The sequence below is a fragment of the Artemia sp. Qi Xiang Cuo genome, chromosome 8 (genome assembly GCF_049724085.1).
Source record: "Artemia sp. Qi Xiang Cuo chromosome 8, ASM4972408v1, whole genome shotgun sequence".
In the NCBI taxonomy this organism is placed as follows: Eukaryota; Metazoa; Arthropoda; class Branchiopoda; order Anostraca; family Artemiidae; genus Artemia; species Artemia sp. Qi Xiang Cuo.
The window spans coordinates 29,949,101-29,965,658 of record NC_142801.1 but is presented as its reverse complement, the minus strand read 5'-3'; the positions used below and the strand labels follow the sequence as shown (position 1 = coordinate 29,965,658).

The window sequence follows — 16,558 nt, the reverse complement described above, 5'->3', positions numbered from 1 at the left end:
ACGTTAAAGGGGGGCTGTGGTCGGAGGGTCGAAAATTCCGGCCCAATTTTACCCATTAAGATAAAGTCGGAGGGGTGTGAAATTTTGAACGTTTCTTAGTTTGAGCTTGGGCTACAAAATGCGATTACCGCTGTCTCTCTGCGACCGCTAGGACCGGAAATCGCTTAACATTGTGGTGGGTCGCCTCTTTATAGAGGCACAAGTGTGCCTCCTTGATATATATATATATATATATATATATATATATATATATATATATATATATATATATATATATATATATATATATATATATATATATATATATATATATATATATATATATATATATATATATATATATATATATAGTATAATATGAATATATATATATATATATATATATATATATATATATATATATATATATATATATATATATATATATATATATATATATATATATATATATATATATATATATATATATTGATGTTAATCATTTATTTGTTGATGTTGATTTGTGGTAATTTTATGCTTAGAAGGTTATTCGCTTTATATCTGCTCGTTTTTGGCTTAGTTGAGCTCTTTACTTCTCTTTGAAAAACTCGTTTTTTGGAAAAAGTTATTTAATTCATTTCTTTCGTTTTTTTTTACATAGTCTTTTTCATGGAAAAAAATATTTTATATCTTTCCGGTTTTTTTCTATAAGAAACCATAGTTTGGTTTGCTATTTGTATGTTGGAGGAACAATTTAAACAATTTTTAACCACGACACAAATAGTATTGTTTAATTTAAGTTTATCCTGAAAAGGATAAACTGATTTTTTTCCTGAAGTTGACCTGAAAATAAAAACTTCATATTATTTCCAAAAATTCTATCTAGGCTCTTTGACAACCTGGATACAGAGAGAGAGAGAGAGAGAGAGAGAGAGAGAGAGAGAGAGAGAGAGAGAGAGAGAGAGAGAGAGAGAGAGAGAGAGAGAGAGAGAGAGAAATAATTTATTAACCATATAATCTTTCAACAATCATCGGGGAAACCCATTGGGTTATATATGATGGTTGTTTCCATCCTTATAATCTAATAACATATATTCACACTTCACCTATAAATCAAAATCACGAAAAAAAAAATAGTGAAAACATAGCAACTTTTAACTATTAGCATACACTATTAAACAATATCGTCGGTAAACCAGTAAAAATGTCGTGGAAATGAATTACTAGCAAGACATACTTAAATCAACTTAAATCATTAACAGCTTCCCTAGAAGGTAACGTTTCAACCCACTCTTGAACTGGCTAACATTATCTGTCACCTTTATACCCTCAGGGAGTGAATTCCACAGCTGTGGTTCTGCAAAACGCAGAAATAAAGATCTGCGTTGAGGGCTCCGAGCCTCAGACACTATCTCTGAAGAATGCCTAGTTTCATAACAATGATAAAACGAGTTAGACTTTAAAAATTTCCAAAAGCACTCCGGTGAATAACGATTCAAACGTTCATAAACAAAAATAGCTAGTTGATAATCTCTTAACTTATAAATGTTTAGAATTTTCATTTTAGTGAAGCAACTCAAAGTACTATTTTCAAATCTCATTTAATCTTCTAAGACGCAAACAACTTTATTTTGTAGAAATTGGACTCTTTTAAAACTTGACACAAAAGAACTCGTCCACTACAAACAACCATAAGATAGATACAGACTGATAAGAGAATGATAGAGGATCACTAGAATTCTTGGCGGGAGCTCATTCCTTAGCCTTCTTATAAAACCCTATCCTCTTGCCATTTTTGCTGCTACTGCATAACAGTGTAATTTCCAACTCAAATTGTAATCAAGATAAAAACGTAAATATTTTACACTAAAGAATTGTTTTAAGAATACACCATTCAGGCACATTTTACTATTTAAAATAATTCGTAGTACCAATTCTACAAAAATTCATGAAATTCGTCTTAAAAACATTAACAGATAGACAACTATATCTCGTAAAACTTACCAGTTCATTTAGGGCTTTATTTGCCTTTTCAATCAAAATATTTTCGCACGATGATGTTACTGTAAACACATTGTCATAAGCAAAGAACGTGATTAATGTCCCAGGAATATAAAATCGCATGGTATCCCATAGACTGAATTTTAGGAGGGGGCATACCTGGTCTAAACAGCACTTTCAGTGCTGTATAATTGAAATCTCAAGACAAAATATCATAGGCAGCGCGATAGCGCTGCCTAAGTAAAGAGCGATTTGGGCACAATGTATTGTTATTATTTATACCAGGGCACTTTTTATAGAAAGAATTGTCATAGGAACTTCTTAAGAGTTCGTGGAGGGCAGCCAGTCCCCCTCTCCCACTTCGATCACACCCCCAAACACATCCAATAAAAGTTTGGAGACAGCCATTTGTTCAGTGTAATTTAAATATCCGGAAATTATGACTTTGAGAATGAAACTCCCTCCCCCACAACCCTCAGAGCAATGGTTGTAAGTCATGCCCTGAGGGGATATAAGGTTTCTTATACGAAGGGGGCTGATTTGATTCGTAATCAGAAGTTCTACTGGCCTCTTTAACCGTCAAAAGTGACTGGAGATCATGCAGCCCCCTCCCTGTACACCAATCATTTCCCAAAACACATTCAATCATAATTTTTTAAAATGGCTACATGGCAACAAGAGTATGGCTACTGCCCCTTTCACAAACGGTAAAAGTATCATTCTCTTACTTAAACAGCCAAGTCTCATATTTAGAATTATCGTTCTCTTACGTAAGTGGCTTTAAAGTTCTGAAAAATTAGTTTCAAAATTACCTTCTTTTATCATAATAATAGGGAAAACAGAATTCAAAGACAAGGGAGAATTGGATTATGGATTGGTTGTTAGACCGTGGTCGTCTTCAGGGAGCAGGGATATACTTTTTTGAATGGTGTCTTCACTACCAACAAGAGTATGGCCACTGCCCGTTTCCCTAACTGTAAAAGTATCATTCTCTTACTTAAATTGTCAATTCTCTTACTTAGGATTATCATTTTCTTACTTAAGTGGCTACAAAGTTCTGCAAATTGTAAAAATTAGGTTCTACAAAGTTCTACAAATTGTAAGAATTGTAAGAATCATAATTATAAGAATTGGGAGAACAGAATTAAAACACTAGTGAGAATTGGATTAAGGATTGGTTGTTAGACTGCGGTCGTTTTCAGGGAGTAGGGGTTATGTACTTCTACGGAATAGTGTCTTCACTACAAACAAGAGTATCGTTACTTCCCGTTTTAAATATTTTCTCTTGTTCTTATCACAACATTGAAAATGAAACGAAACTTTCACTGAAACCAGACCAGGATTTACCAATAGGCCCACTAGGTCCTGCGGCTTTCAGTATTCCCGAAAATTTGGGGATTTCCCCGAAAATCGTGCAAAACCGAAGCGGCAAAAATGCTTAGGCCTAGAGGCGTCAAAGCTTTAAATCCGGCCTGGGTGAAACAAAATATTGAGCTGGTGAGCTTCCAACAATTAATATCATTATATATATCCAATATTCAGTTTAATTGATTAGTTTTTACAAAAACTGTTAATTTATTTGGGAATAAAAAAATATTTTGAAATAGGGAATTTTAAAGAACTTGAAACTTTGGCAGTCAAAAACGAACAGAAATTAATTTAAAAAAAAACTTTCCGAAAAAGAAGTTTTCTAAAGAAAAGTAAAGGCCATATTAAACTTAAGATCAGAAGAAATAGAAACAGACAATTACTCAAACTCAAAACAACCAGAAATTACTATTATAGAGTAAATGAAACCCAAAATGAACAGAAATTAAATAAACAATCAGCAAAGAAAATATAACAGGACTAATACAAATAAATAAGTAAATCTCAAAACGAGTAAAGCTTAAGTTAAATATGCAAATCAAAATTAAAACGAACAAAAATATTTTGTTTTTAAACCACAAATTATATCAGAAACGAGCAAAAATTGAACAAACTATCATAGCAAACCAACAAACAATAGTTACTAATATAAATGAGCAAATAAATCTTAAAACGAGTGAAACTTAAATTGAATTAGCAAATCCAGCTTGAAACGAACAGAAATATATACAAAGAAGAGTTTGGGTTTCACCTCCTTCTTTCACTGTAAAAGTCTAAAACCTATTTACTGTAAAAAACCTAACTCACTGTGAAAAGTCTAAAATTTTTACATTTCTAACAGGAATATATTTAATAGCATTGATATATTGACCTCCTCGAATATTGCGGAAGATTATTTCAAACCTAACACAATGTCTGGGTTCAAACCAAATGCAAATTCCTGATCACAGCTTTCATTTTGTATTGATTACACTCAAAAATTGTATGTACAGGATATAAAAACACTCAATTTGTCTTAGCCTATAGTTATTCATCTACAGGTCATCTAGAAGACATGTGTTTTATGACACATTTGTGTTTTGCTGATTTATTTGACAATGTTTAACAACAGCAAAATGAATTACACAAAGAAATATTGGACTTTAAGGTTTTTCTTTGCAGATTCTAAGCAATGTCTTACCTTGCAAAATAGACGTACGATCGAGAGAAAGGGAATACGAACAAGAACTGGCATGCATCGAAAAATTTCTGTCTCGACCACACCAGGATGTAAAGAATTTACTGTGACATCTATAAAAAAAGCGAAAATCAGTTATTGCTTATCTAAAATAGCTTTATTTTTTTTTGCTTCTAATTATAGTTTGCTCCAAAAAGACGGGTAAATTTACGAAAGTTGGGGCTTCGGTGATTTAACAGAGGAAGATAGAGATTAAAAAATACTAGCCCTGCTTACAGCGTAGCATCTGGTGACTTCATCAAAACACACGGAAATTTCAAAAGAAACTAGATAAGTGACATGGTTAATCTAGAACCCAATAGGTATAAAGCTGGAACCTCTCTGTAAGTGATAATTAAGCAGTATTTTTGCTTTCAAGAATTACTTAAAGCTGAACAAAGTAAAATTAGGTTACCTTAGGAAAACCCTGGCAGGTAAAGTAAGCTAGTTGACTTTTAATCTGGTTGGTGACTTTAGGGTACAGAATTTACCCTGACCCTAATTTTAGAGTTGGGTCAAAGAAGGTCTTTACTCCCTGGACCCTGAATGAGATTTTTCTTTTAAACACTAGCGTCAGTTAATCTAGAAAATTAGCTTCCAATCTCTTATTAGCTTCCAATAATTTTTAATTGTTTCAATTATATTCATTGAATTAGGGGCTTGTTTACCAAATTTTTACTTCAACTTCTGAATAAGAAGAAGCAGAAGAAGATAAGATAAGAAGATGAGATAGTAGTGATAGATTGAAAATTAATTTTCGTATCAGTAAACAGAGATTCGTGAGACTTTAGTGCTTCGTCAGATTAAGAGTTTTGTTAAAAGTAAGATTAATCTTCAACAAAATGAAAAAAATTTCTCGTGCTAATTTTAACGCCTTATATCATTAGTTCCGATTTAAATTGCAATGTAGACAAATCCAAAAGTCTGTACCTTTTGCATCTTATGGAAACTGTGGATTTTTTTTCTTATTAACAAATGGGTCACAAAAAAAATATACATAGAAATCTCTATATCAAGGAGGCACACTTGTGCCTCTATAAAGTGGCGACCCACCACAATGTTAAGCGATTTCAGGTCCTAGAGGTCGCAGAGAGACGGCGGAAATCGCATTTTGTAGCCCAAGCTCAAACTAAGAAACTTGCAAAATTTCATCCTCCTCCGACTGTATCTTCAGGGGGTAAACTGGGCCGGAAGTTTCTACCCTCCCACCACAGCCCCCCATTAACGTTGTCCGATTGGGCTGAAATTTAGAGGTTAAGCTTTCCTCGGGCCCGAGAGCTTATACTCGAAATTTCAGCTCAATCCGATCACTCCGTCCCTGTTTTCAAAAAACCAAATATAGCCACTTAAAATTCATCATCATTTCTTCTTTTTTTCTTAGCCACGCCTACAGGCCACAGTTGGCAACGGATCCGGTTGAATGAGGACTCATTCGAAGCAGAATTCGACCTGTTAGGGCCTTTTGATATTTGCAGACCGAAAAAATTATCCCCCGAATTTACATTTACGAAAAACCTTAGTTTTTTTCAAATAATACAGATAAACAGGTTAGACATGCTTTGTTATGAAAATATCTGCGCGTCAAATTTCATAACAAAGCATGTCTAACCTGTTTATGTGTATTATTTGAAAAAAAACTACGTTTTCTAAAGAGTTAAAGAGGCTGAGTTACAAGGTCAACCCTTAAAACGTACAGGGATTAGGAGGCATAGTTGGGGGGGCTGTTAAAGAGGCTGAGTCACAAGTTCGAACCTTAAAACGTACCGGGATTAGGAGGCACCCTGTACGACGTGATTTGAGTATTCAGGAAATAAAAGCCTTAACACAAGAATGTTCAAGAGCGGGGGGTTTGGGGGGCGGCAGCCCCCCAACTTCAACTCCTGACACGATCAGCTAACAGTTAGTCAAGCAATAATAAGTAATAAACTGTACAAAAACGTGCAGAAATTATTTGAAAAAAACTACGTTTTCTAAAGAGTTAAAGAGGCTGAGTTACAAGGTCGAACCTTAAAACGTACAGGGATTAGGAGACACAGTTGGGGGGCTGCCGCCCCCAAACCCCCCGCTTTCGCAGCCTTTAAATAAAAAAAAAATTTAAACTGAAAGTAAGGAGCGACATTAAATCTGAAAACGAACAGAAATTATTCCGTATATGAAAGAGGCTATGCCCTCCTCAACGCCTCGCTCTTTACGCTAAAGTTTTTATTGTTTAAAAAAAGAGTTGTGAGAAAGTCAAACCTTAGCGTAAAGAGCGAGGCGTTGAGGAGGGCACAGCCTCTTTCATATACGGAATAATTTCTGTTCGTTTTAAGATTTAATGTCGCTCCTTACTTTCAGTTTAAATTTTTTTTTTATTTAAAGGCTGCAAAAGCGGGGGTTTGGGGGCGGTAGCCCCCAACTGTGCCTCCTAATCCCTGTACGTTTTAAGGTTCGACCTTGTAACTCAGCCTCTTTAACTCTTTAGAAAACGTAGTTTTTTTCAAATAATAATACTAACAGAACTGCATATAATACTAACAATATCAAAATAGGTCCCGACGCATATTAGCGTGTTTGGGACGACCCAAAAAAAAAGGGACGCTTCAACAACTAATACACTAATACACTTCCTCGGGGGAAAAAAATCTTACTCCTCCTCCCCTCCCTCAGCCTTACTAAACAATTAATCAACATTCTAAAGATAATATATTTTTAGAGGGAACTTGAAGGAATTCCACACTCACTCTATGATTCATCATGTTTCCTTTCATATATCGACACACAACTCAATCAACCCACAATCAATTTCTCTTTTAAGACTCACAAGCATATACTCACTCCCAAATCATTCACTTAATACATGTCTATAATACTGCTTAAAACAATTACGTCGCAAAGAAGTACGAAATTCCTCAAGGGTCTTGCTACCTTTTACTTCCGCCGGAATCCTGTTCCAGACTTCAGGACCAATATACCCAGCAGAAAATTTAGATATGGTAGTAATTGGAACTGGCGTTATAATTAATTAAAAATTTCTAGTTTCTAGCTATGTTCCCTTTCATTATAAAATTCTGAAAAACATGCAGGTAACAAATTAGAAAAAAATTCATACATAAACAATTTTACATAAGATTTAACCAAACCAAAAAATGGTAAAATTTTAATTGATGATACCTCGATCTTAGCGAGTTTTAGAACAAATGTAGCTAATGGGGAGCAGTTGACCTATGATATCCTTTATTTTATTAGTTTAGGCAAAAAAACACGCTAATATTATCAATCGACAAAAATTTTGGAATCTTGCAGAAATGAAAACCTTATTCCTAAGTTTTCAAGATATAAATTGTATGTAAATACCCGGAAAGAAGGGGTCATTCAACCGAACAAACAATTGCCACACTTTTCCTGAATATTAATGATTCTCTAAATGATAAAATCAAGTTTTTACTCTTTTTTATAGCATAAAGAAGGCATTTGACACGATAAATCACAGAATTCTACTTGAAAAAATCAATCATGCAGGAATTAGAGGTAAAGGAATTGAATTATTCAAATCTTACTTGCATTATCAAAACTTCAGATGGATGCTCTCTAGATAATATTAGTAGCTCTCAGGGGTCCGTTCTAGGGCCCTCATTATTCCTAATTTACATTAATGACGTACCAAGATGTTTGCCTCCTAATGACACCTTAGTTGTATTTTTTGCAGATGGTACTGCAGTGACAGAAAAGTTACGCCTCCATCCTTGCTGGTTGAAAATCCGATGACAACAGCGAATTCCCTTAATACATGGTTTCATGTACCTATTTTGCTCCGAACTTTACAAAAACCGAACTCATGATATTTGGGCACTCAAAGAAGGCACTGGATAAGATCTTGATAGAAGAAATTGTCTTAGGTCAAAATTGGATAAAAAAGGGTTAAGTCATTTAGGTACTTCGGTTCATTAAAGATGAGATGTTGTCTTTTCACAAACATTCTGATTCTTGCTCATAATTTGGGATGCCTTTGTAGACTAAAGCATTTGATTCCATCCTCCATTCTTAAAATCATTCGCTTAGTGAATCCTATCTTAAATAGTGTCCTATAACTGTCCTATAAGTGAAACGGAACACGTTTGCGGTTTACTTACAGCCCCTAAGGATAACCCAGAATAAGGCCGTGAGATTCCATCACAAACACATATCCTCTTTTTATTTCTGGATATTTTTTAATCTTAAACAACTACAAGAAGTACAAACAGCAATGTGTTTTTTTTTACATCAATCTCCAGCAAACTATTTTCATTTAAGGCTATCGTCGGGGTTCTTGTTTTTCTGTCCATGTTCGTTCCAAGAAGCTTCATCTTCCTCTACTTATAAAGGACTAGATTTTCTACTAAAAAGGGCTTGATATTCTAGAAAAGACTAGTACTAGAAAGGGCTAGATTTTAATTAAGTTTTCAGATCCCCTATGCTGCAGATAAATTTAATATGGCTGAAATAACTCCAAAGAATCGTTCATCAATGAAAAAATTTGTTCTGAGGATTGTTCCTTGTTAGGATGTGGGGACTTAATAATGTTAGATTCATTTTTAATTTTGGTTTAGTTTATATTCACGCTGAGAATGTACTTTTTTCTCTTTTTTGTCTTCTTTTGTTTTTGTTTGTTTTGATTTTGCTTTTTGTCTTGTCGCCACTTAGTTTCTTCATTTGTTCTTTGTTTTGTCTGAAAATGTATCAAACAGTTCGTGGTAACAAACTGTAAGTAAGGAGCGATGCGGCTCAATAGTAACTGAAACTCAAAGTACCAGATTCTTGATAACAATAGAAACATCAAAACGATTCAATGTTGATGCTTATTCATGAAGCTTACCAATATTCATGGAGCTTAATGTTATCCATCAAAAGTTTTAGGGGAAACACCCCCAAAACATCAAGTGTTCCTAATAAAAATCATACCATCAGATTCGGCATATCAGAGAACTCTACTGTAGAGTGTTCAAGCTCCTATATACAAAAGTATTTTCATACTTTGTATTTTTTTTTTTTTTGCAAGAAAAAAGGTCATGGGTGCGTTTTTATTTTATTTTTTTCCCAGGGGTAATCATATCAATCAATCAAAAGTTATTGTGTCATTTTTAAGTGACGAAAAATATTGGGGGCAGCTAGCCCCCTTCCATGCCCCTTTTTCCCAAATGCTACTTGATCAAAATTTTGAGATAGCTATTTTGTTCAGTATAGTCGAAAGATCTAATAACTATGACTTTGAGAATGACTTGATCCCCCAGAGTCCCCGGGGAAAGGGCTGCAAGCAATGAACTTCGCCAATTGTTTATATACAGTATTCGTTACTGGAAAATATACAGCATTTTTGGGGGAGGGATTTTCCTAGTGTAGGATGAATTAAACTGACACGTCTATCTGTGCTCTCCGTTGGCTAAAATAGAAAATTTCTTTTATAAAAATTGTACTAATATAGATTTACCTTACCTTAGGTTTAAAGTTACAAATCAAAAGTTAGAATCAGAGATATTGAAGTTCCAGCTTTTTGTCTTCTTTTTAAATTTAGTTGTCTGTCCAATAGAATAGAAAATCACAGCTGCATGTTAAATTTTTTATCAGCTTTTTTGATCCAGGGGTGGTCTGGACAAGATTTTGTGTGTTTTTTGGAGGCATTTGATATGGTTGAACACTGTTCTTCTGTCTAAACTATTTTTATTTGAACTACATGGAGTCCCACTAGAATGGTAAAGTCTATACCTCTCAGGGAGACCTCAATACGTTTCGGTTAATGGTATTTTTTCCTCCACTTTGCCTGTATCGAAAGGTGTCCCAAAGGACTCTATACTAAGACCTCTTTTGTTTTTAATATATATTTAATACCTTGTGGATAATCTTAATCCCCACATTTACCTACCCCTGAATCCGGAAAGAATTTCCTCCCAAACCTCTGAAGATAATTTACGAATAATCACAAAATCTCAGATTACAAATAAAATCCAAAAATTAAAAAGAACCAGTATCTGCCCTGTAGATTTTCCGATCCCACTCGTAAAAGCTTTCTCCGATAAAATCTCAGAGCTACTGGTAGAGATTTTAAAAAAAAACACAAAAACAGGTGAATTCCCGGTTCTTTGGAAACAAGGTTATGTAACTCTAGTTCCAAAAAAAGGTGCCGTGGTTTATTTTGACAAAGTTAGACCAATAACAGTAACACCACTTTTTTCAAAGCTGTACAAATCATTTTTATCTAACTGGCTCAGGGTCTCAATTGCAGAACGTATTGAAATCCGACAACTTGGAAACGTCCCAAAAGTGTCAACGTCCTACTATCTAGTACATATGTATGACACAATGCTGAAAAACCTAGAGACACCTAATACCTGGGCTAATCTCATCTCAGTTGACCTGGAAAAAGCTTTCGATTATGTTGACCATAATGTTTTAGTTGATAAACTTTCCCATGAATTCTAAATTGACTCCTCTCTGGTAAAAATTATCTCATCATTTTTAAGCCAAAGATCTCAAGTGGTCAAATACATGAATACTCGTTCAGAACCTCTACCAGTCTATAACGGAATACCTCAAGGTAGTATAACTGGACCCATCTTATTCAGCGTTATGGTAAACAATTTGGCAGAAGAAGAAATTTCCTTACGATTGAAATTTGTGGATGATATGACTCTACTAGAGGTCGCCAGGATAAATATAAAAAGTAGTCCACTAGAAATCCTTGAATATTTTGCAACAGAAGCCCTCAAAAATAAATGTATGTAACCCCTTGAAATATATAATACTAACAATCAATTTTCTAAGCACAACCCCTTCATTTACATCTATTTTTTCAAGTGAACTTATGACACAAAAATAAAACTTCTAGGAGTATCTTTAACTTCCAATCTTAAATGGCAAGCCCATATTTCAAATATAACCAAGCAAGCCAATATCTCCTAGCTTTCCTTAAGTAATTGGCAAAATATCAATGCCCGGCTTCTCATATTTTGAAATTTTACATATCTTTCATTCGCCCAACTCTCGAATATGCTTGCCCTCTATGGCACTTCTGATTAAGTAAAAATCATACCAAAATGTTGGAATCCGTTCTGAAAAAGGCTTTAAAAATAATCGCATGGGAAGGGATGTTGCCTTACTCCTACTTCTTACAAAAGTGTAAAATCAAAACCCTGCAAAATAGACGGCATGCTCTGTGCCTCCGTTTTGGTGATAATGTGAGAACCAACATCGGAACTGAAGACCTTTTTCCGCCTTCCAATAATCCTGAACGGAAGCCTCTCCCAAGAGAGGCAAAAAATCCCATCCCCATTCTAGAACCTGTAAAAGCCAAAACAAAAAAACATTTACATAGCTTTATACCAACCTTTCCTAAAATCCTTAACACCTCCAATACCTTTTAATGAATCCTTTTTTTTAACTCTTAACACTCTTTTTTAACTCTTTTTAACTCTTTTTACTTTTGATGACTTATTTTATTGTATGCCGTTTTATGACGAAATTTTTACTTTTAATGTAGGACCTGTTTGATATGACATTATTCTGGTCACTTTAACACTTTTTGTAATTGTTCAATTTCTATTTGTCTATATTTTGTCGGTTGATATTTCTTAATGTTTTGTTGTCCCTGAACCTAATTTCATTGAAGTGCTTGTGATGGTTGTTGTTTACTTCATTTTTTTTTAGACGAACTTATATTCGGCAATATATCGCTTGTGAAAAGTTTTAAAAATAAAGCATTATTCTATTCTATTTACCTTGTCCTTTTTGCTGACGACAGTAGCTTTTTTATTGTTGTAGTGGACCTACCACCTGCCACTTCCGTAGCTCGCCTCACACTGATGTTGATTAAAGGGAATGAGTGGTGCTGGTCAAATGGTATGGCTCTTAACAGCCGGAAGAGTGCCGTTGTATATTTCAGGACCCGTTATCGTATGTGTGACGCACAGGAGATAATCCACCTGACTTATAGGAATAATATTATACCGCAAACTACCACGGTGAAATTTCTCGGTGTGTTTCTTGACTGTTTTCTTTCTTTTAAAACCCATATTTCTCGCACCCGTTCCCTCATCCTCCATAAGTCTTTGAAGTTGCATCGGGTTAGCTAATTTCTCCCCCAGATTTTATGCTTTCTCTTTATAATGCTTTTATTTTCCTTACCTTTCATATTGTTGTTCTGTCTCGGATAAGCTAACAAATTTCTTTTGTGTTCACTTCCAAGACCCCAAAATAGGGCGGTTAAGGCTAATTCTCTTCTCCCTCGCCTATACCCTTCTTCTGATCTATATAGTGACACTGGAATAGCTCAGCTGGATTGTGTTACAGGTAGAAGTAATTTTTGTTTTGGGCATTCTGCTTTTCTAGGTACTCTTCCACCGTATCCACAGTAGTTTTTTTCTATGAACAGGCTCTGGTAGGTACTCTTCTTCTTTGTGTATTTTTATTCTCGTAGATTTACTTTACCTAAATGATCATCACCAGCAGCTCAGAGGTCTCCTGTTTATCAATCTATTTTACTATGGAACTCTATCCCTTCTGATATCCCTCTATCTCTCTCTGCGAAGGCAGTTCCTCGGCAGGTATGTACGTAGTTTTAGTCCAGTAATTTTTCTCCCGCCTTTGTTTATTTCCTCTCTTATCTCAACGGCGATGTATCTCACTCCTCTTCTTTTAAAATTATTTTCAGGAACCTTCCCAACTGTTGAAGTCCTCGTCTTTCGTCTTCTTTTTTTTCATGTTCTAATGCCAACTTGGTCTCTCCTGTTTTCTCTACTTTCTTGGTTTCTGTTTATCGCTATTTTTGTTATTGAGATATGTGTTTTTGTTTTTTACTGTATTCTAGTGTGTATTCTCTGTTATGTCTATTTTGTATGTATTGTGTGATTTAGCGTATTGTTTATGGTTATTTCAACGTTTTATTATTGTTTTGTGTGGCCCATAACAAGTCAAGCTTCTGTGGCCGTGTTACACATTTGTAATAGTGTTTTAGTATGAATAAAATGAGAAGTAAAGGAATAAAATGACTACAGAAAGAGATCACTTCATACCAAATTACCGTTGTTCGCGATTTATTGTTGTAAAGCGCAAAACTGTCCCGAATGCAGCTGAGTGAGAAGCAACCACTCCTGGAACCATTTTCTGCCTAATTGTAAATAGAACATATAAATGTTTTTTATGCAACGCGAAAGATTTATATTCGACAGGCCACCAGTCTCTCGAGCGTATTCCACAAAATACCTTGCTTCTTGGCCAGACACTGGGCAGGATGGTCAGCGGATGAACGGTGACTGAAATTAACCGTAGTGGGTCCTAATTTGTGCCTACTACTTTCAACGGCACCATGGAGGTGTTGTCAACACTCTCCTCAACCTTGTAGATAAAATGTTCCTTATGTTAATAAGCTGTAATTTCATGGGCAAAATGTTCAGCAAATTTCATACCTCTTCCCTTGAGTCTTCGTGCCAGTTCATTGGCAAAAAGGATGTTGCATAATTTACTCATGCAATAAAGTGTTGCAAAGTCTCCCCTTCTTTCTCCATTTAAGTTTTCCAAGTCTAAAGTCCTTGCTCCCTCGTGAGCTACAGATGAGACAACAATAATTCGTGCTTTCTTAGTTTGTTTCATTAAATCTAGAAAGAGAGGAAAACTAACTTCAACAGTAAAAATAACTAAATTTGAAACTAAAAAACGAAAATTTTTGAAGAGCAAAGTGATCTGAAATTCACCATAATCTGAAGCAAAAATTGTACGAGTCAAATACGAAAAACGGAGAAACTTTAATAAACTGTAGAACAAATTGGACATATGTCATTGATTTAAGTCATTTGGCAAAGATGGTTCATTTTTAGTGAGTCTTTACTGAACAATAAAGATAAACTTGAACTCTACAATTTAACCTGTTCAAAGAAGTGTTTTTTTCAGAAGAAAGTCTATTTTCAAAGCTTCCATGAACTAGATTTGGCTATTAGATGAGTTCTTGACAATTTGCAGCCTATTATTAATCAGAATGAGGTGATAGACTTATTTTTTTCAGTAAATCTTCTTACAAGGTCTTGTCTTTTAGAGCACTGGTTATATTTCAACATAAAAATATGTTAATAGTAAATGAACATGAGGATTTGGCTACTTATATCTAGTCACTATTGAAATTAAGGTCGCAATAGGATGAGGGCGAGGATGGCTTCATCCCTATTGAAGGCCGATAATAATGGACTTTCAATTCATTTAGTTAAATAATATTCCCCCTACCCATTTATCCAAATTTCGATAGTGAAACTAATATTAAATTTGTAGCAAATTTCTTTCCAAAGCAGAAATGCCAAGCAATAATATATAAAAGCCATATAATATAAAAGCCAAGACAGAAAAACAGAAACAAAGAAAAACTTTATATATATGATTTTAATTAACGAGCAAAAGAAAAACAGCTTCAATTAAAAACGAACAGATATTAATTAAACTTTTTTTCTAAAAAAGAAGTTCTTTAAAAAAAAAAAAAAAATGAAAGAGCTAGATTACAGTCAAGAAGAACAGAAACAAAATCAAATAGTAAATTAAACTTAAAAAAAAAAAATCACTATCAATGAACAAGTTGGACACAAAACGAGTTGAAGCAACAATGAATATTTAAGTCAAACTTAATTTTAACAGATAATATCAGAAACAGGAGAGGGGCTAACGCCCCTTAGTTTTCTAAGAGTCTTCTAATCGTCATTTGTGCTCTAACGAAACGTTTTCTCTTTTATAATCTTGATAAATCCAAAATTTTTGAGATTCGGGGGATGCATTCCATAATAAATTAACTAGGCAGTATACTTTCATTAGTTTTTTTTAAGCAATCTGGGTTTTTATGGTGATTTTTTTTTTTTTTTTTTTTTTTTTTTTATTTATATTACGACACATAAAAAAGACACTTCGAGAGACAGAAAATGTATCCAGTAAAGTGTAAATGGCGCTCTAGTCTATAGAAGGCTTAGAGGCGTGGGTCCTACTTCTGTTATATGTAATTCCTGTACGCTTTCAGTTTCACTTGATTATTCATTGCAATTTCGGCTTGTTTTTGGGTCTCACTTATCCGGTGATAATAATCTTCTTTTCGTTTTAAGTTTGAATTATTATGTTGCTTTATTTCTGTTCGTGTTTGGTTTAAAGTAATTCTTTGCTTTTTTTTAAACTTCTTCTTTTGGAAAGTTTGGTTTAATTAATACGAAAAAAGAGACAACAGAGGAAATTTTGGGGCTATAGCATGCGTTAAATTCAGACTAAATCCTACTAGACGCTTCTACTGATAGTCTAGTGCTATCGAGCAGAACTGGAAAATTCACAGCAAACTGAATTGTTATAATTGACTAAGATTTGGATTTAAATTATAGATCCGAGTTTGTTCGCTTATTTTACCACTGTAAAATAAAATTTTATAAAGAAATACAAACGAATAAATGTAGCAAATATTATTTTAGGGTGTCATAAATAGCCTCTTGATTTTGCGGAGCAGACCCAGATGGCTCTTGTAGGTAAATTTTCAAAGTGAGCCTGAATTTCCTCTCTTGTCTATTTCCCGAATTGTATGTTTTTATTCTTATTGTGAAACATGCATATATTCTGGAAATTTTGTTGATGTTATGCTTAGTCCACATTCCCCCTTTTCAAGCCACTTTACAAGTCTGACTATTAAGATCACTCACCCAGTAACTGATTGGCCAAAAGAAAATGTCCGAAGTAATTTGACTGCATTTGATATTCTATGCCATCTTCTGTAAGGCTTCGCTCAAATCCAGCTACACCCGCATTATTAATAAGTACGTCTAAACGATTTTCCGTTTGTAAAATTAACTTCGTGAAAGAATGTACGGATTTCAATGAAGCCAAATCCAAGTGCTTCACGGTGACGTTACCCTCATTCACTATAGACAATATTTCTTCTATAATAAAATTAAATTCGTAACTAATTAATTCGTAACGGAAGACTTAATATAAGTAGAGGTGACCCTATTGCCCCGGGACGAACACCGTGCTGCC

The 16,558-nt window shown here is 34.3% G+C and overlaps 1 protein-coding gene across 3 annotated transcripts in view; it reads right to left on the bottom strand.

Annotated features, from left to right (window-relative positions):
• The window catches only part of LOC148949316 (retinol dehydrogenase 14-like), a 136,752-nt gene that overhangs the window by 4,074 nt on the left and 116,120 nt on the right, over positions 1-16,558 (bottom strand). For all 3 annotated transcript variants that reach the window (XM_089093347.1, XM_089093349.1, XM_089093348.1), the window contains exons 4-6: positions 16,225-16,461; positions 13,981-14,169; positions 4,529-4,638 (exon numbers count right to left, since the gene is read on the bottom strand). In XM_089093347.1, coding sequence (XP_088949473.1) covers positions 4,529-4,638; positions 13,981-14,169; positions 16,225-16,461 — 536 coding nt within the window. The remainder of the gene's footprint in view (positions 1-4,528; positions 4,639-13,980; positions 14,170-16,224; positions 16,462-16,558) is intronic.